The sequence below is a fragment of the Pelecanus crispus genome, chromosome 1, assembly GCF_030463565.1.
Source record: "Pelecanus crispus isolate bPelCri1 chromosome 1, bPelCri1.pri, whole genome shotgun sequence".
Lineage (NCBI taxonomy): Eukaryota > Metazoa > Chordata > Aves > Pelecaniformes > Pelecanidae > Pelecanus > Pelecanus crispus.
In genome coordinates this window covers 39,055,706-39,075,635 of record NC_134643.1, presented here as the reverse complement: position 1 = coordinate 39,075,635, position 19,930 = coordinate 39,055,706, and the positions used below count along the sequence as shown (strand labels likewise).

At 43.2% G+C, this 19,930-nt stretch overlaps 1 protein-coding gene across 1 annotated transcript in view; it reads left to right on the top strand.

The window, feature by feature from the left end:
• Positions 1 to 19,293, top strand: part of WIF1 (Wnt inhibitory factor 1) — a 46,067-nt gene extending 26,774 nt beyond the window's left edge. Inside the window, exons 4-10 of the mRNA XM_075727633.1 lie at positions 3,970 to 4,110; positions 8,096 to 8,191; positions 9,844 to 9,939; positions 11,294 to 11,389; positions 16,089 to 16,184; positions 16,794 to 16,889; positions 19,172 to 19,293. Of these exons, the coding sequence (XP_075583748.1) occupies positions 3,970 to 4,110; positions 8,096 to 8,191; positions 9,844 to 9,939; positions 11,294 to 11,389; positions 16,089 to 16,184; positions 16,794 to 16,889; positions 19,172 to 19,293 (743 nt within the window). The remainder of the gene's footprint in view (positions 1 to 3,969; positions 4,111 to 8,095; positions 8,192 to 9,843; positions 9,940 to 11,293; positions 11,390 to 16,088; positions 16,185 to 16,793; positions 16,890 to 19,171) is intronic.
• Positions 19,294 to 19,930: the final 637 nt, after the last annotated feature.

Here is a 19,930-nt window from a genome sequence, read left to right as displayed (position 1 = left end):
TGAAAAGAGGAAAGACAGCTGTATTAGACATGAGAGTGGGTAACAAGAATGAGGACTAACAGTCAAATATCTTACTCAGAGGTAGTTGAACCCAGTGGTCTTGTCAAAATCAGTGGACTTTTGAAACTTCTTTGAGAATATTTGCCTACCACCAATAAAGCATAAGGATTCCTTTAGTGCTTTAAAGCCTGCCTAGCCTGCATTTTGTCTTCTGGCCAATGGTGGATATAAGGAGACCTGTGGAAGAGCAAAGGGAGGGCAAGCATATGTGATACTTCTGTTTACCCTCTCAGCTCTGACTAGCTTCAGCTCAGAGGATTTCCTGAGTCTTAAGTGATTTGTCTTTTTTATAACCCCACATGCCTTACAAATCTCTCTTTCCAGTACTTATCCAGGCTCTTCTGGAGTCCATATAATCTTCTGGTATCTCCAATGGCTTTGGCAAGGACTTCACTGCCTCCCATTGCATGAAGATCCCCCTCCTGTTGTTTCGAGTCTGGCTGCAACAGCTTCATCTGATGGGCACTAGTCCTTGTACTGGTAGAGACAGTCAGTCCCTACTGTTGATCCTATCCATGCCACTCATGATTTTATAGATGTCTATTGTGTTCCCTCTAATTCTTCTCTTTGCCACGCTGAAGAGTCACAGCCTACTCAGTTGCTCCTCATTGGATGCAGCCTTCTTGTCCTTCTCTCAACTTTCTCTAATTCAGTAGATCCTTAATGAGATGAAGTATCAAATTCTCCTACATTTAAATTAGATTGAAATCACTTAGGTTCCTTAGACTCATTTGAAAATCGCATCCCCAAATCCCAGGATTGCTACCTGATTCAGCGCTCACAACACAGGTATTGTTGCACCTAGCCGCATGGTAAGATGTTAATATGTGGTGAGAGGGCTGGAGAAGATGCCTTTCAGTGAGAGCTTAAAGAGAAAGATAAGGCTACTCAGCGTGTCCAAAAGATGTTCGAGTGGAGTGTGGGTACCTGTCCAATGAGAAGAGGCTGGCTGCTCATTTCACGGGGGAAAGCCTGTGAAGATCCGGTGGTTCAAACTGAGGTCAGCAAGTTCAAAACAAAGTCAGGCGTTTTTGGTTAGTGGCAGTGATTAAAGCCCTGACTACTACACTTGAGGAAGGTCAAACCCAGCTATTGGTCTGTGCCCAGAAGAAATGTAGTGTCCTGTGGGGCTGGCCCCCTAGGTTACCTGAGCCGGCCCCTCCTGTCCCAGCCTGCACCAGCCAGCGCAGTGCCGTGCCAGTGCCACCGCTGCAAGCTGACGTGCCTGGGCTGCCGATCCAGCACTGCATCGTGTGGGTCCCACAGGCACCCCAACCCAGTGGTCAGGCTCAGCACACCTCCTCTCCCTGCCCACTGTTGGTGTTGACACATTAAAACGTAGGTGCTGTGCAAACAACGGTGCTGAAACTCTCTCCAGGCTCGGTGGGAGAAACCGGTGCCTTCTCTGGGTGCGGCAGCATCTGTGCGCACGCTGCCATGCTGGTAGAGAGGGACAGTGGGCTGCAGGGCTGTGCATGGACTCCCACTCTTCTCCAGCCCCTGCATGCCTGCTTCCACTGGGGTTGGTAATTCAGAGACGTCCCTTAAGCAATCCCACTCCTGAGACTGTAGCTGGCTTTTGGTGGTGGCTTTTGCATATTAACCAAGTGGCTACAGCAATTGCCTGCAAATCCGAAGGGCTGGACAGATACACGGGAGTTACTCTCAACCTGCATCTACTGGAGACAATTTAGGGAACCTTGGTTTCCTGAACAGAAGGAAAAGGCATGAGCTCCCAGTCAGAAGGGATTAAGCCTGCATCCTCCACATCCCAGGGGAGCATTCTAATTACCAGCTAAAATTAGATTGGATATAAAACACTAGGTTTCCTTAGGTTCCTTTTCAAATTAGTTAAATTTGCCTCACACCTGCTAGAGCCAGCTGCTCTGCAGCCTTGGGTGCAAGCGCTTCAGAGGATGCAGGAATATGAATGTGCAGGAGAGGCAATTCTGTGGCCTGGTGGTGGGATGATGGCTGGCAGAGAGAAGTCCTGAGCTGTGATTCCCTCTCCTTGTTTTTAGCCAGTGATGGGCAAATGTAAACTGCATCCTGAATTTGGGAAGCAGGGACCAGACCCCAGGTTTGCCCTGCCACAGCACCGCTCGGCACTTTGGTAGCCCACGGGAGCTCATGGCTGTCGTTCTGGATGCAAGGGACTTTCGCGCTGTGCTTTGTTTTGACTGTGGTGCTGTTGCTGCGTGCTTAGCATTATTCAAACAGGCATAAAAAAGCAGGGATTCAGGCAGAGTTTAGGGACTTTATTTTGACTCTGAACCACCACAGAGCTCAGCCAGGATCCAGGTGCTTATTGCTCACAGGAGGGTCCTTTACTGCATTTCTGGGTGCCTAGGAGTTTGGACATATGGGAAGTCCAAAAATACGGATGCTTCCAGGGTGGGGAGTGCTGGAATAAGGGATTTCTGACCTGGCCCCTCGGACTTTAGCCCTAAGAGATGCATGCCTGGTCTTTGCATTTAAACACACAGCCAAATCTCAGGGGAGATTAGGGCTTTGCTACCAATTCAGTGAAGTCTAGATATGACTATAGTGCCATCATTAAACTTCCTCCCCATAACAATTTGCTCAGCTAAGTCACATATATCCCAATACAAGCACTGATTTACTGCACTTGCTCTGTAAGACAGTTACTACAGTTTAAGAAGTTCACTACATTTAAACTTTATTTAATCCACTGTAAGAGTTTCCTTCTTACCACATGGTTACCTGCTTTTTGTCATGGTCTTTTAGGAGATCGGTGTAAAAGTGCTTCAACAATGAAATTGCTCTATAATGAAAACTGCAACAGACCTTTCAGTCTGTATGACTTACCAGAAGCAGAATGTGTTTCAGCAATAAATTATTCTGTATTATACCAAGGCAACAAATAACAAAAATGGCCCAATTATGACTTGCAAAATTTTTTATAACAAGCAATTTAAAACAAGCCAAATGTAGGGCTGTTAGCTCAATATTTGGTTCTGAAATCTCAGGCCAGCTTCAGAAGAAAGGAATAAACAATTTCTATTAGCTGGATCTAATTTTTAAAGCAGCTGGGAAGAGTCAGTTCTGAAGAAAAGAGATAAAATCGTTTCATCTGAAGATTATTTAAGATTACTTGTGACAATCACAGAGGAACATTCCACAGCTCTGAGGTATCGGGCTTGCTTCCTCATTAAAACACTCCAGATTTACTGGCCTTAATTATTTACTTAAACTCTTTGTAGTTCAAAAGTGTTTGAATACTTTTCCTGGAAAGGCAATCTCCAAATATCGCTACACTTAACAAGTTCTGTCAGAGTAATGTGTCTCTGTCTTCTTTTTAAATATTTGCACCCATGAGCTCATTTATCAAGTATACCATCTTGCCAGTAGTTTATGGAGTAAGTTTTGATTAAATCAGTATTTTATTTAAGTATTAATTGCAATATCCAAAACAGCAAAACATATATAAAGTAACTTTTTTTCCAAAATGTGTAAGGTGTTTTTGCAGAAGTTGTGTGAGATCCTGCAAAATTTAGACTCGGAAGTGATCAACTCAGCTTAGAAAATTAAATATAGGCTTCCAGCTTATTTTGGTGTATTCTTAGATACCTCCTCATGAGTAATTGCCTTGTCTGCAAGCAAAAACATGTTTGTTTTAAGATCTCTGTCTGTGCTGCAGACTGTTGGGGTTATGTCAGTAAATGAGCACAGGCTCATCTCCTGTGCTGCCGTACTTCCAGTCCTGGAGCCACCCATGAATAAGGTGATCTGTGTATCTCTGTGTTACAGGTTTTCATCAATGGCATTACTCTAAAGCTTAAATATAAATATTATCTATATTTTTTAGTATTTTGATGTATGCTTGTATATGTATATGGATATTTGTGCATGTAAATGTAAATATTATCATTCTTATTCTCCTTTAAGTCGTTCAGGTTGGATTTCCTTGCCTTGGAAAACAAGATGGCGTCGCTGCATTTGAAGTGAATGTGGTCATAATGAATTCAGAAGGCAATATTATTCTCCAGACCCCTCAGAACGCCATCTTCTTTAAAACCTGTCAGCAAGGTAATGCTAAAGAGGACATGCCAAAATACCATTAGACCTGGTCACCTAACTTTTTTATGTGTCATTCAGGAGAATGGATAGAGAAGATGGAAATAAAGTGCTCGTACAACATGTAGCAATGGTGGTGAATGCCGGGCTGTTCTGGCTCTGTGGATTTGCTGTTCATTTACCACAAGTTTACTAACCCTTTTCTTACTCTTGACTATGTCTCCCTTAGCATACGGGTTGGAGGCATTTCTCCTCCTGTTCACAGCTCATCGCGTTAAGGATGTTGATAGAAATGTATCATGTGAGAAGCACCTGTTAGCAAATGATCTGAGGTACTTGGGGGAGAGCTAGTCCTGTGAAAACCAGCTGAAGCTAACATTTCTAGAAGTGGTACACAATATGGTGAACTGAACTTCTGGGATCTGTAGTGGGGACACTGACTTCAATAAATACTGTTTGGTGCCTTAGTTCAACAGTTCCTTAAATCCCAACTTGCACGTACAAACTGAATGCAAAAATCCTAAATCAGAACATTTTTGCAAAATTTGGCTTTACCTTCTCTGCAGCTCAGATGGCAACCTCTTGGTTTTGGATACAGGTAAGATAGTGGAAGCTGGTTCTTAATACTTGCAGTCATCAAGCAGTGAACGCACACAGGATGCGCTGGTAGAAGAAGGGCATCATGAAGTTATTGCAGTGTTTACTTGGAAAGGAGGGAAACTCTTTAATCAACCAATCTATGAACCATAAAGACTATGTAATAAGACTTTGTGGATTAATTTGATACACTACAAACAACTATAATTATCACTTTAAACTGAGGCTGTGGAAATTGAAAAATCAGTATCTAAGATAAGGCAGTTATCCCACGTCATGTGCAATTGTATCAAATTAACCCATGACAGGGCTGATGTACAAAGAGTGAGATTTTTATTCTTCTCCTATTAAATCTTCATTCCCAGTCCCACACTTTTCTTTTCTGCGCTCTTTTCTCTGAGCTAATTGGCTGTAGTGTGGCTTCAAAGAGCGAGCAGCAGGAGCAGGAGTTGTTCATTCTTTGAAACCTCGCTACACCTAAATAGCAAAGCTGCTTGTCTCCTTTGAAGCCTTGCTGCTGCCAATTAGCCCAGGGAAAGTGGAGGAGGGGGAGAAGAAGTGGGCAGAGAAACAGGAAGGGAAATGGGGGCTTAATGGAAGTAAAATCAATCAGATCTCTGGTAGGAAGTTGGGTGTCTGATGTAAATACAACACAAAACATTTGCTATCTTTTTATTTCCAGTTCAGTTCAAAGATACTGAACTTAATAAACTTTGGAAATAGTATTGGGATAATCTAACAGGGAAAGCAGAGTTACAGGTCTGTATTGTGGAAAAACGTGGCTTAACCAGAGAGGACTCCAAACTCAGTTTAGTAGTAGCATTCATCCAAGCTATCGTTTCTGTGCTATTTGTTGTTGTTGTTACTATTTTGATACAAGATGTAATGTTGTACTATTTTGATACAAGATGTAATATTTAAAATTTAGCAGTATTGCATCATATGGCCTCTCAGGAAAGCCGGGAGTGATTATTGTCCCAGTCCTTTGCTCCCAGAGCCAGCTGAGGGATGCAGGGACGATTTCCCAAATTCTAGAGGTGGGCAGAGGAGGAGTTTTCTCACCTCGTCTCTTCCAGTGCGTAGTGGGGTAACTCCCACTCCTGCCCTCTATCCTATGAGGTGGACACTGCAGTATTTTGGGACAGATGCTCAGAAGGATGAGAATGTCCTTACCAGTTGGTGTTAGAGTAGGGGTGAGTTTCCTTCCTCTGAAAGATGTTGTTTGTGGTGAGGAGCTCCGATTCCTCCTGCCGGGGCCCCGGTCGCTGTTTCCAGTCATTCTCAGCCATCCAGAAGGGCCCCCGCCAGAGGAAGTGAGGGGAGCAAGGGAGCAATTTTGTCGGATAGAGGAGAGGTTTTGTTGTGGCTAAGAGATGTCCACACAAAAAGTTACGGTTTCCTATTTTTCTGTATGAAATGGTACGTATCTAAGCATGCATTTTCTGGAATGAACAGCAGCTCTGCGTTCGGGTACAGAGAGAGAAGCATTTCCAGAAAAAGTCCTGGAGTACAGTGTTGGAACACAATAAGACAAAAAAGCCTTTACCACTATTACTGCTGCCACACACAGCTTTACTTTTAAAGCAACACTTTTTCCTTCATGTAGCTATGGCCTTGGATGGAAGAGCATTTTAAAATGACACCTTTCCTCCTCTCTCTTTCCTGTTTGTTTGGCAGTTGTACACAGCATCCAACCACATGACTGGTACATCAGATTTTCTTTCCTTTCTCTTAGTCTCAGAGTTACCCTTCGCATCCCACTAAATAGAGAGCTATAACGTGGGTGCAGCAGAATACTGCTCATAGTTATAGCAGCCATCATTTCCTGTGGCTCTAATCAGCTATTAGATAAATTTACAAAAACAAAAGATTATTTGTGTATGAGTCTAACTAACAGATATGTCACCTGACTCAAATATTAGAAGAAGGGGGAATCATTCAAATTTGTTAAAGTCCACAGTTATGTTTTCCTCAGTATTAATAGGAGTTACAGTTTAAAGAATCTCTGTAGGCTGCGAAAATGTCTCGGGCAACCTGACCCTCCTGAATTTATAGACATCCTGCTACTCCGTACCACTTTAAAGGCTATAACTGCTTGAATTTGAACTCAGGTATTACTCAGTTGAGAATCAGTGTGAATCGATGGTGCATCTGTACAGCCTCTGGATGGTAGGTGTCAGCACTTCCTGATGAAATCAGGTGACAAGACAATGGAGAAGAAGTAAGGAGAAGAAGTAAGGATGCTGTTGGCAGGTGTTGTCAGTCACGACGTTTACAGCATTGTTACACTAAAAAAAAAAAAAAAAAAAAAAGATGTGATGCCAACATTGCAGCCAATTGCTGTCTAATAGATGACCTTCAAGTTTGGGTTGAGATGGTTGCAATAAGATTACTCTGAGTTTTGGTCTACCTCAGAGTTTTTTTAACCTTCTCACTCAGAGTGTCACACAGCATAGCATCAAGATGAGCAGGTCATGTCTGCTAAAGCTGCCTTGTGGCCCTGGTACCACTGATCACAAGTGATGTTTGCTTTTTCTAATGGGAGTAGGCAGCCTCTCCTGCCTGCCGCCTTCTCTGTGAGAGATCTAGGAAGGTATTTTTGAGCAATTGTTATTCGACCCAGCAGTCATGTTTTCATGGGGTTCCATAGGGTTCAGTTTGTTTTGCCTCTTGTTTGATGGACTCTGGTGTTTTGAGGCTGGGTTTATTTGGTGTATAATAAATATATAGAGGTATTTCTCATCCTTGCATAATGCAGCCAGTGCTGCCAAATGCTTTAACCAGTGTTTGATCAATAGCTGAGGTGTGAATGGGTTGGATGATGATATAGGACCACTGTGCAGGAATGCTTTCATCTTCCTTTCTGGCCTTCTTTTCTCTAGCCTTGAAGCTGACTCTTTCATTTGGATACAGACTTCATCACTTTGTCACCTCAGTACTAACAGATGTAGCAACTAATGCAGTGCAAGTTGCAGTGCAGTCTACTTTAGGCTGCAGAAATTGAAACTGGTCCTGCATACTGAGGGCAGGTCTAACCAGCGATGCAAGTCCTGCACTGCCTGCTTATTTCCACATGGAGGAGAAAGTGCTGGATTGAGCAGAGCATCCCCATTACTCATGCACTTACGGAAGAGCAGAGCAATGGAAATGCACAGTCTGTCAACAAGTGCATTGTATGTTTGTCTGAACACGTGATGAAACCTCTATTTGTAGACTAACAAAAAAGAAACTAATTTCTCTTGAGGAGGTCTTAGCTGAACTTCCACTTCTGCCAGCATTTGCCTGTCTGTCAGCAAATATTTTTACTGTTGTGTCAAAGGAATTTATTGATCCTACCGAAAGCTGGCTGACAGCTGAAGTATGTAATATCCAATTAAGATTGTCATTGTATTTTATGAAGCGGAGTGTCCAGGAGGGTGCAGAAACGGAGGGTTTTGCAACGAAAGACATGTCTGTGAATGTCCAGATGGATTTTACGGGCCTCACTGTGAGAAAGGTAATTTTAAAAAAAATTTTCTCAACTGTCATCTTTATACCATAATCTCAGCAAAACTGTAGCTACTGCACTGTAGCCTCTCCTAAAAGAATAGCCTATTCTGAAGATTTCATAGGTTTTGAGTCCACACATGTAAGAGAATTACTATCATCATCCATGGTCTAATGGAAACATTAATTGCTTACAAGAAAATGTTTTTTCTCTAAGAGATTGCTTTTAACACAAACTGACACAATAGTTAAGTGATCCTTAATCACAGGGAATCCATCTGGTAAAAAGATTAATTAAAATTATTCTGCTAATGACAACTAGCTGGGAAACAAAGCACAGGACTTCTGTTGTTCAGCATTTGTTTATTTGGAGATAATACCTAATTTGGAGATAAGATCTAATTTGGAGGCAGGCTGGCAACAAAGATGGGAAGATTAAGGAAAGAGTCTCCTTTTCCTTTCCATTAGTGACTAATAGCCCCAAATGACATTTCCAGGACTGGGGGACCAAGAAATTGAGTGACTTGGCGAGGAAACTAGCTCTTCTTCCTATCTTCCTTCACATCCCCCAGTGGCAGACCCTCCCCAGGGTGACTTGAGAGGGAGCAAACCGTCCCTGTGGGCATCCTATTCCAATGGCATCCTTCACTGAGCTCCCAGATGCTCTGGCTACATCCAAAATATTAAGTACAGAGGATGAGTTCTCTGGCCTGGAGGCCAACTGGGACAGTGCAGTTTGCATTAATATGTTTAGTAAACTCTCATACCCTCCAAAAAAATGCCTTCTGGGAGGAGCCCATGGCTGCTGTTCACCCTGGGGTCATGCCCGCAAGGGTTTGCTGGTTGGCCAGGGACAAAGCCATGCCAGGAATGGCACCAACAATTTCACGAGATAGATGATCCTGTGCCCCCACTTCACCCCTTGCCTAGGTGCTGTTTAACTCATTAGTATGGACCCAGCCTCGCTCCATGTACCAATTGTGGGCAACCACGAAATGAATCATTGCCACCTGACGTGCCTCCCTGGAAGAGCCTTGTGGGGTGGCTACAAGTGCATAGAAGGCTTGGGAGAGCACAGGGGCTCTGGAGAAGGTGCACAGGGAGCATGCAGGACAGTTTGGCCACCAAACCAGGCCACGCAACAGGCTCCCCTAACCTAAATTAGGTATCCATGCTTATGCTCAGGTACGCAGAGGGGGAAGGGAGGCTTCATTGTAAAGCCTGTCTGCGAACCCCACTGAATTGCTGACACCTATGACCACAGCCCCTAAAGAGACAGTCCTGTCTGCAGAGCTGAAGCACCAGCTGCAGCACCAGAATCCAGTTATAGGGCGCGGGAGGGGCTTCAAATATCCAGAGGGTGCAGGTGGGCACTTTGCTCTCCCCAGTTCGGAATTAAACCATACAAGAGGCAATTTCTGCTTACATATGGAACCAGATTTGAACAGAATTTAATCTTCACTTTTTTAGTAACTCTGTATACAAATTGCTAGATACAAACCAGAGACGGAATTGATTTAACCCACTTACAAAGATGCTTTACAAAGGTGAATTGTTACATTCAGTGGGTGGAAAAGTAGCTTAAGGAGACAATGTGCTGTGTATTCAAATAGACAGTTGCTATCACACCAGTGATGTATTTCTGTTCTTCCTGCTCCTCAGCACTGTGTGCTCCTCGCTGCATGAACGGTGGGCTCTGCATTACACCCGGCCTCTGCATCTGCCCCCCGGGGTTCTACGGCATCAACTGCGACAAAGGTAAATGCCGGCTAAAACCCCCTGGGCTCTGTATCCAGCAGCCTCTCTTTATTCCCCTGTGTTAGTTCCCCTCTAGGAGCAGATTTTGGAAAGTCAGGCGAGTGATGAAGTAGACATTTTAAAAGTTTTGTCATCTTCGAATAGATGCTCTAGCACAACCTGGGAGCTGTCAGAAGTGCTTTCACAGCTGAATGTGCAGGCATCCATATACACCAGCTCTGTGAATAGTAATTTAGGTAATTGCTTTAGTTGATCCACTGAAGGCTGTGGGACCTACCACAAGATTCACATATATTTCTGGCCTAGGAAAAAAAATTATCTCTATTTGAACTCTAGTTTCCAGGAGCAAAATTAGTTTTACTAATTATTTAGTGCATTAATTTGCTGCATCTGGATACATGAAAAAATAAGCAGGCTATTCATTTTTTGTTGCTGCATTGTGGCTCGGGAGGGATAAAAAGGAACAATCAGTTGTTCAGAACAGTAATTTGGAACAGTCCGAGCTACCACGTAGGAAAAAACAAGTAGTTGCCTGTGGAAATATAACTGACCAGCTCATGGCAGAGCAGATTACGGGACATCACGTTGCATTTATTGCTGCAGAACTATATGAAGTAAAGACTAAATGCAAAAGATCCCAGTGGACTTCCCAGCAAAATAATGGGAACCTTCTAGGCCTTTAAGTATGCTTGCACAAACTGTTGTTGTCAAGGTCCTTCTGACTTGTATCTAGTCCTTGATGAGACTTTTACTGCATTTAAAAAATGTTTCAAAAGTGTACTGTAATGAAATGCACCCAATGTCTTGAAGGATTAACGTGAACCCCAGCTGTTTGGTGAAAAGTCTCACACAGCGTAAGTAATTTAGCAGGTGAGAGACACAGCATTTGCCACCATGCGTGTCACCACACAGCAAAAACTTACAAAGGTTTCCTTCTAGTCAAGGCATTAATTAAAACCTGTAGTGAAGTATCCTCTTGTAGAGATAACTTCGAGTCCTAGGTTGTGGTCCTTTTATCAGACCCTGGCAGTTTCAATAACAGTAGTGACTTGATCCTTCAACGAGCTTTACATGTGAGGATTGATAAAGATGTAACACAGACTGCCCTTGGGGATCTCATTGCTGTATTGTTCACTTGTCTCTTCCTATATTGACTTGTGTGTGTGCCCGTGTAAAGCCTTATGTAGGAAACACCCCATGTCAGTCTTCCTTTGTAAACCAGATGAAAAGATGTTAATGCAACTTTTTTAAACCTACTCAATGTTTATTTATGATGAGCAGCAGAAAACATTAAGGCCAAGAGAGACTGAGCTCATATTAGTGACTTAGCTCATTCCTGTTTTATTTGTTTCAGCAAACTGTACAACAACCTGTTTCAATGGAGGAACATGTTTCTATCTGGGAAAATGCATTTGTCCTTCGGGCTATGAAGGAGACCAATGTGAAATTAGTGAGTAGCATCTCTGTGTGCTTGCTTTCACTTACATCAGCTTATCCTAGTGTCAGTGTCGAATGATGAAGTGCTACCTGCCTCTGCTGGGCTCACAACAAGGATCTCATGTGGCAGGTTGGGGCCCTTGGAGACTCAGATGCTGCATGCCTTCAAATGAGTTTCCTACTGATAAGTTTGACTCATTGCTAGACCATCTCATCCCCTACCTTGTTTTGTTTTTACTAATAACTGGGCTTGGTAACAACCCTCAAGCCGTGAGTATGCAAGCAATACTCCGTGGCAGACAGATGTGCTGCTGTGCCAAGCCTGTGTAGAGCAGCTATTTTCAAAAGTTACGGCAATTTGTACTTCTGCAGAGCAGATTAGGTTTGAGCCCACTCCTCTGAAAGGGCTACTATAAGCTGAGAATAGAAGGGTTTGGGATAAAGGGAGGACTGAACTGTAAGAGCTTAGAGCTTTCACTTAACGTATTAAGTTGCATTCACATAGCAACTTGAAAATCCATTTTCAGAAGTTTAGCATCAAAGCAATTAAAAATATTTTAGCTCATATTTGATCTAAGTGTGCTGTGTAAAGCTGGGGGTGGAGATGCAGCCAGGCTGGAATGGACCTGGGAGGTCAGCTGTCAAGTATTTGATTTCACTAAAAGAAGAGTTTTCTCATAGCTCGGTTAAGTTGGATTAATTCTATAGTTCCCCACACTTGAATAGAGTATGAGCATTTCAGTTTTGAGAACGTACACCCAGGTTGTTCTTTCTGGGCTAAAGCTTCTAACAGGACACTGTGCCAGGAGCTTCCCCTGCTGTAAATAATCTCACTGATGTTCCTCAGTGCACGTTGGTGCACGTTCACAGGAGCACGGAGAGCAGCATTTGGCCTGGGAGAGCCTGTAAGAGCTTCTTTCTTAATATGCATCAGTAGACACAGGCTCTTCTCACAGTTATGAAATTTGTATCTTCAAATAAGAAAGAACACAGATACCGTAAGACCTACATTTTGCACTGTATTTACATGTAGATAAACATTAGACCTATGTAAATGTTTCACCATATCTCTGTACGTTACAATGCATTTTGCAACTCCTTTTTACCTAATCAACATTGGAGCCAAACAGAAGCAGTAAAGCTTTATTGTTATTAAATTAATAAAGATTGCCCTTTGATATAAATTCAGATCAGGTGTCAGCAAGAACAACAGTGTGGGTTTCCAAAGAATTTACCTTTGTTTGTATCAAGTTCAAATTTAACACTCTGACAGAACCTCATTTCTTTCTTCAGTCCCCAAAAAATCAACTGCTGATACTTCTCAGATGATGAATAAGGTTTGGTTCAAAGTTTGAGAAGCATGTGTTTTGTGTCAGTGGTGTTTTTTGAGGAAAATTCTTAGAACTGATATTACAGCACGTGTGATTAAGGGTGCTCCACTTAATTGGTCTGTCCCAGGGGCTCTTAAGCTCATTATTGTCTACCGCTACTTGGGATAGGTACAGCTGACTGGCTTCTTGCAAAGGCTTACCTGTGCAACTCAAATTAAATTAATTAAAATACAGGCAGTAAACTCATTTCTGTACAAAAGAAAGAAAGAAAAAAATTCAGGATCAGAGTATGCCAAGAGCTAAACTGGGATCATGTTGATGAGAGCAAGGAAAACTATGCACTTGCCTTGGCTTTTGTAAAGCTGGGACAGCAATTGTTAGACTGTGATTGATGGCTGCTACCACCTCTGGGCACTGCACCAGTGCCAGCACAACAATGGAAGACTGCAAGAAATGCTAGACAAGGCTTAGAAACACCAGAGGAGAAACACACAGCTCCGTCTCTTTTCTTAGATCCAGGGCCAGCTACATTCAGTCATGGGGGTGCTGAAATAACAAGGGGAGAAAACCTTTCAACAGGCAGAAAGCCATCTTCTGAAAACTGCAAAGTTCTTTTTTTTTTTAATATTGTTTAAAGATTTTGAGTGCTTGTCTAATAGTTGAATCACTCTCTAAGACTCCTGGGAAACGTACTGGACCCAGTCTACAATACTAACAAGCATTCACAGCCTTCCAGATTTTTTCTAGCTATAGTTATGTATTGTCTCTAATTAGTATTTCAGTTGGAGTCCAGAGAGTTTTATTTTGTTTTGGATTCCTCCCCCATTTGTCACCAACTGTTTTGTTGCTTTTTCCATTTCTCAGTCAATATCAGAGAGAGTTATTACTCTTTCCTTCATTCTGTGAAAATATCTTGGTCCAAAGCTAACTGAGCTCTGCTGAGCCAAACAGTTGCCTAATGCAACTCTGTAGAAGCTGGTATCAGACCCTTTGACCCATATTCTCCAGATTTACTTCAAGAACTAGGAGAGTCCTTGGGTTTCCTTAGCATTGCTCCTTTTGGTCATTAATTACTTTGGATCCAAATGCTTGCAAATGAGATTACCTATATGTTCCCTCTCCGGAGGCTTCTGCAGGGAAATCGTGCTTTTGCAGAAGGTCTCCTTAGCATGGTTTGTTCCATCAGCTGGTTATGAAGCTTGTTTCAGGGCTATTAAAATAAGTATGCACATTAGGAACAAATGTTTCTTTCATATTGATGATACGCACATGCATCACAGAAGTTTGATGGGGTTGAGAGCTGAGCAAGCGCTACCTGGGGTATTGAGCTCCCAAGGGGCAGGCTGTGATCATGAGTGCATTTGCTGAGGTTTTCAGCACAGCAAGCCAGCAGTGGAAAGGATGAGTGCTGATGCTTAAATCATCATTTGCAAGTCTCAGTTAACATCCTTTAAAAAAAAAAAAGGAAAGGAAGGGAAAGGGAAGGGAAGGGGAAGGGGAAGGGGAAGGGGAAGGGGAAGGGGAAGGGGAAGGGGAAGGGGAAGGGGAAGGGGAAGGGGAAGGGGAAGGGGAAGGGGAAGAGGAAGGGGAGGGGAGGGGAAGGGGAAGAGAAGGGGAAGGGGAAGGGGAAGGGGAAGGGGAAGGGGAAGGGGAAGGGGAGGGGAGGGGAAGGGAAGGGGAAGGGGAAGGGAAGGGGAAGGGAAGGGGAAGGGGAAGGGGAAGGGAAGGGGAAGGGAAGGGGAAGGGGAAGGGAAGGGGAAGGGGAAGGGGAAGGGGAACGGGAAGGGAAGGGGAAGGGGAAGGGGAAGGGGAAGGGGAAGGGGAAGGGGAAGGGGAAGGGGAAGGGGAAGGGAGCAGTTTGCTGCCCCAAGTTCCAGTTTTTGTTTGCTCACAGATTCAGGTAAATATTAGTGCTAAATCTAGGAAGGGTTTTTTTTTCTCTTTTCTGAAGAATCCAGAAAATGTTGTGGGATTAGAAAAGATTAAAACAGGTTTTGTACGACAGTGAGAAAAGCTGCACTGGTGCATATGGCCACCAAGGAGGCAAGAAGCTGGGGGTGTTGCTCCTGATGGCCCGAGAGTGCCCAGGGACGTGGCAGTGAGCCTCCCTCAGCCTGGGGGTGACCTGGCTCGTGGGCGCTGCGCTCACCCTTCCTAGAGACGAGTGAAGATTCAATTAGTTCAATAATGCAGAGAAATTCTGACAAGGGACTGACACTAGGGTGATGGGAGACTTGTTGTTAAGTTTGAGGAAGTCCCTTGGTGCGAGTCAGGCCCGGTAGGAACCTGAGCGTGGATCTCCTCCACCAACGTGGACCTCCTCCCTCCCAGGCGAGTCAGGGCCAGACAGCGCTGTCAGACCCAGCCTCTTCCCCTGGCAAAGTGTTGAACGCGAGGGAAGGTAATTTCTGGACTAAAAGCCTTGAAAAAGGTCTGCCAGTTCTAATTACTGTTCCCAAAGATAGAATCATAGAATCGTTTAGGTTGGAAAAGACCTTTAAGATCATCCAGTCCAACCATTAACCTACACTACCAAGTCTACTCTAAGCCAATCAAGGGTAGACTAGACTAAACCATGTCCCCAAGTGCCACATCTACCCGTTTTTTGAACACTTCCAGGGATGGTGACTCCACCACCTCTCTGGGCAGCCTCTTCCAATGCTTGACCACCCTTTCCGTAAAGAAATTTTTCCTAATATCCAACCTAAACCTCCCCTGGCACAGCTTAAGCCCATTTCCTCTCGTCCTATCACTAACTACTTGGGAGAAGAGATGCTCTGTTCTTTGCAAACAGGAAAGAAGGGCATGCTTTTTTAACGCGCCTTTAGTTTCCGAGCTGTGGTATGGAACAGTCCTCGTTGCACCATCCACAGCACTGTGGTGCTCCACAGCCACAAGCTGACAGGCCCAGCCAATCTATTTAGTGTCTGCAAGTAGCGGCCAAACCTGTCAGTTCCTGAGCTTCCCTAGTGCTTAAAATCCCTCTCGGGCACCAGCAGATTTTCTTTTGCTTGTACCCCCTGGGTATGGATCCCGCTCTTTGCAAACACAAAGTCTGGACAGAGCTTCCTCCCCCATGAAGGGTGAGGAGAGCAGGAGGCAATACTGACCGGTGGCACGGGGCACTCTACGAAGTCCAGGTGGCACAAGTCTGGGCAAAAGCTGCATGGACACATGGGCTTTGGCCAATTTATTGCCGTATTTTCAAAGCATATAAATTGGAAGGACAGACTTGCAGCAGAGTCTTCCTGACAGATCCACAGTGCACACTCCTACGCCAGCATCCAGTGAGTTTTTCGGGTACAAGACAGGCTTCTCAGACACTTATCTCCAGTAGGTGCAGGGGACTAAGACCATTGTTTTTGTGCTATCGATTTCTAGGTAAATGCCATCAGCCCTGTCGAAATGGAGGCAAATGTACTGGTAAGAATAAATGCAAGTGCTCCAAAGGCTACCAGGGAGACCTGTGTTCAAAGCGTGAGTACCAAAGCCACTCCATCAGTTCTTGTTGTAGGAGCATCAAACTGGCTGTACAGTATCTTTTTACACAATGTTAGCACTAATTGTTGATAAAGTATTTTAGGTTAATTTACTTCCTGGACATACGGCGTACACCAGACTTAAGGGAACTATGAAACCAGAAACGTTTTTTATAAAAGCCTCCCCACAGTTTCTTCTGTACTCTGAGTTTCCATAAAACAGCAATGTGTCAGCTTACTAAGAGCAGTTTAGTAACAGAGAAATGCTTAATAAAACGTCAATACATTGCAACATTAAAATCCAACGGGAGCATTTTGTGAGAGGGATGCTGGGGGCTACCCTCCTCTCCCGCTGGTTCTGGTGTACGCTCAGCTCTGCTGTTCCATCTGCTTCTCTCTGCCGGAGACTGAGCCAGACCTTGCAGGGGAATGGGGGGTGAAATATTTTGGGGCTCCACACACACCGAGTGCAAAGTCACTGATTTACAGTGAGAGCCCCAGCCTGTGCCAGGACCAACGCATCACGAGGAGCAAGAGCAGGGAAAGCAAATACGCAACTCTGGATGAAACGTCAAGAGGTCAGGCGTATGCGCTCGCTTTCTTACAGCTGTCTGCGAACCCGGCTGTGGCCTGTACGGCACCTGTGCTGAGCCCAACAAATGCCAGTGCAAAGAAGGCTGGCATGGGAGACACTGCAATAAAAGTAAGTGAGAAACCAACCCCGAGATTCTGTATCGGGGCATCTAATGCATTCGATGCTATGTAGAAATGATTGCTTCAAGAGCCTTTCCAGCCTCATTAATGATACCGCACTCCATTTTTTCTAATCTTTAATCCAAACAGTAAACTGAGGATTTTCGATAGTTCATAATTTTAATTACTTAAAAAACCCTCAGAATCGTTTAAAAGTGTTTTACCAAGATCACCCTAGTATTAGAAATTCCAGAATCTGGTATCAGCCAGATTTCTAGAAGACCTCACGTGTCTTCCACCCATTGTATGGAAGGGATCTAAAGTCCTTCAGTACTCCTCAGTAATGTCAGCTGGCTTTAAAATGTTGGGTAGGCATTTTTAGAAATACAACTCTGTCAGGTTTTAAAGCTGATTAAAACTTAGAAAAAACGAAATGTCCTTCAGAAACTTCAGGGAAAACTTGAAGGGTTATGCAAGATCTATGCTTACCGACTTTCAGGATTTCTCCTCCTCTTCTCCACCCATGCTCCGCAGACCACAAAAGATATTGTCCCAAAGCAAAGTTAAAGTCCTTAAAATGAATTTCTGTTGTGTTTATTGACCCATTTGACACCCAGTGAGGCAACTGATCATTTCACTGAATTTAAAATAGCACTATAAAATGATTTGAAATACAACTGGATATATCCAGTAACAACTTAAGATTTAATTTTATATTTAATGTGCAATAGTGCTGTGACAGTAGAGCTTCAAGAGACATTCTGTACATTCTCCTTTGAGGTATTAATGTTTAGTTTAAACATTGTTAGCTAACGATTCACATTTAAAGTTTTAAGTGGCAATGATAAAACAGTTGAAAAAATTTGCAGCTATAAAACCCACCAATTAGCCATAAGAAATGTGAACCTTACACTGCAGCATCAACTGAATGTTCATTTTTATTAAATGCTGTTGATGCCTGTGATTTGTATCGTATTAAAATATATTAGAATAAATATAGTTGTTTCATTAAAAATGCGTATTATCTAACTAAAATGGATTATGCTGTGAAAATTAGGTTTGGGGAGTCCATTTTTCTGCTGTTAGCTAGTGAACCTGTGTTCAAGTATTTCTCTCATTCCCATTCTCCATTCTCAATGGAGAAATACCATTAATATAAGTTATGGTTAGAAAAAAATGGAAATCGATATGAACTTCATAAGCTCAGTATGAACTTTTTCTTCTTGTAATACTCTTCTTACAAAGAACTCGGATAGCAAGTGAAAAAAATTATGTACTATGGATGACCATCCCCAAAGAAGTAATTACCTGTACAGCAAACCAAAACTCGTAATTACGGTATTATGAGGAGTCAGTAGGCACACATTATTGTCAGCTCCACGGTTTTCCATCCTTAATTACTTGGAGTTTGGGTACAGTTCTGCTGTGTTTAGCACTGCAAAACTCTCTTTGTATTCAGCAAAGAAACTGAGAATAGGTCATTTGGGTAAAATTCACCCCCATTTAAAGGGCCCATGTAGGGCTTAAATAGCACATAGAAGTCTGCATGCACTGCAATTCACTCTTTTCAACTAAACCCAAACATCTCCGGATCTTGAGAGGAGATTTATAGTTAATTTGAGAGACTTGCTTCATACTCCATCAAATCAATGGCTCCTTGGTAAAGCTGTGTTCTTAAAAAGTCGATAAAAAAAATTGAACCTGGGACTCAGTTTTTCAGCGTCATTTCCATGAGCTTTAAGTAATGAGAAGGGTAAATGAAACGATAAGTAATTACAACATAATACTTTGAATTCCATTTTTATTGTTCATTTTCCCCAACAAAGCAGCTCCGCGAAGCCTGTTTCGGACTGCTTTTTTTTTCCCCCCTAGGTGTTTATTGTTGCTGCTGTTCTTTCTCTTTGCACTCAGCCATAAACCAAAGCGAAGCTCAGGTAGCTGGCACAGATTGTCCCCAGGGGGCCATGCTTATGCCCCTCTTTAGAGCCTGTGGCTGGCAGACCGGCACCACGCTCACCCACCCGGCGTGGGCTGTGCACGCGTGAACCCCGGGCTGAGTGGCAGCCTGGGCGTGCTGATGGTCCCCTGGGCTCCCTGGTGAGGCGAGAGCATCTTTCGGTCTGGCAGCGCCTCGCCCGTCCCGGGGGGCACAGAGAGGGGCGAGCGCTTGCGTAAGGCGTAGCACAAATCCTTTGTTCAAACGTGGGGGGACTGTTTCCACTTGAAATATTAGCAGCGGATCGCGAGCCCGCTTCTGTGGGTTTTTTTCTCTTGATTTGGATAATTTTCCAGGGTACGGAGCCAGCGGTCTGAGTGCCCTGAGGCCAGCAGGCAGCAAGCAGAGGCAGCACACGCCTTCGCTGAAAAAGGCCGAGGAGAGGCATGTTCCACCCGAATCCAATTATATCTGGTGAACTCCAACATCTGAAACGGTTCGTGTTACACAAAGTTCATAGCCTTCATTAACCTCTCATGGATTGAATGTTAAAACGCTGTTCATTACAGTTAAGATTACCGGCTGGAATTTTATTAGCTTCATTATAAACCACTGAGCTGATATTTACTATTCCTTTTAACTTTTATAAATACTTCTATAGCATGATTATATAGGCTTCTTCTTTCAGTGCTTTGGATGGTGTTTTGTACTATACTTCAGTTATGTTTAAACTTCCTTTTTTGATTATATAGCGGCAAATATTTTCCAAAAATTAAGTAACAATATTCAAGCAGAAAACCTTGTAGATGCTAACCCGAATCATTTCAACGACTACAGATTTAATTTGCCTACGACAAAGGGAAGGTGCATTTTACATTTTTGCTATTGTGTATTTAGACTTTTCCCTAAGAAAAATAAATAAAACAAATAAGTTGCTTAATTTAAAAACTGAATAACTCAATTCAATGTTATTTTTGGCCTTACGGTTTTGCAAAGTACTGTGTATTAAAAATACGCTGCAGTGGTGCCATTTAACCAACGTAATATATTGTAAACAAAGTAGAATTATAATGTATGAACTTTCTGCATCGGCTTGAAGCAATATAATATATTGT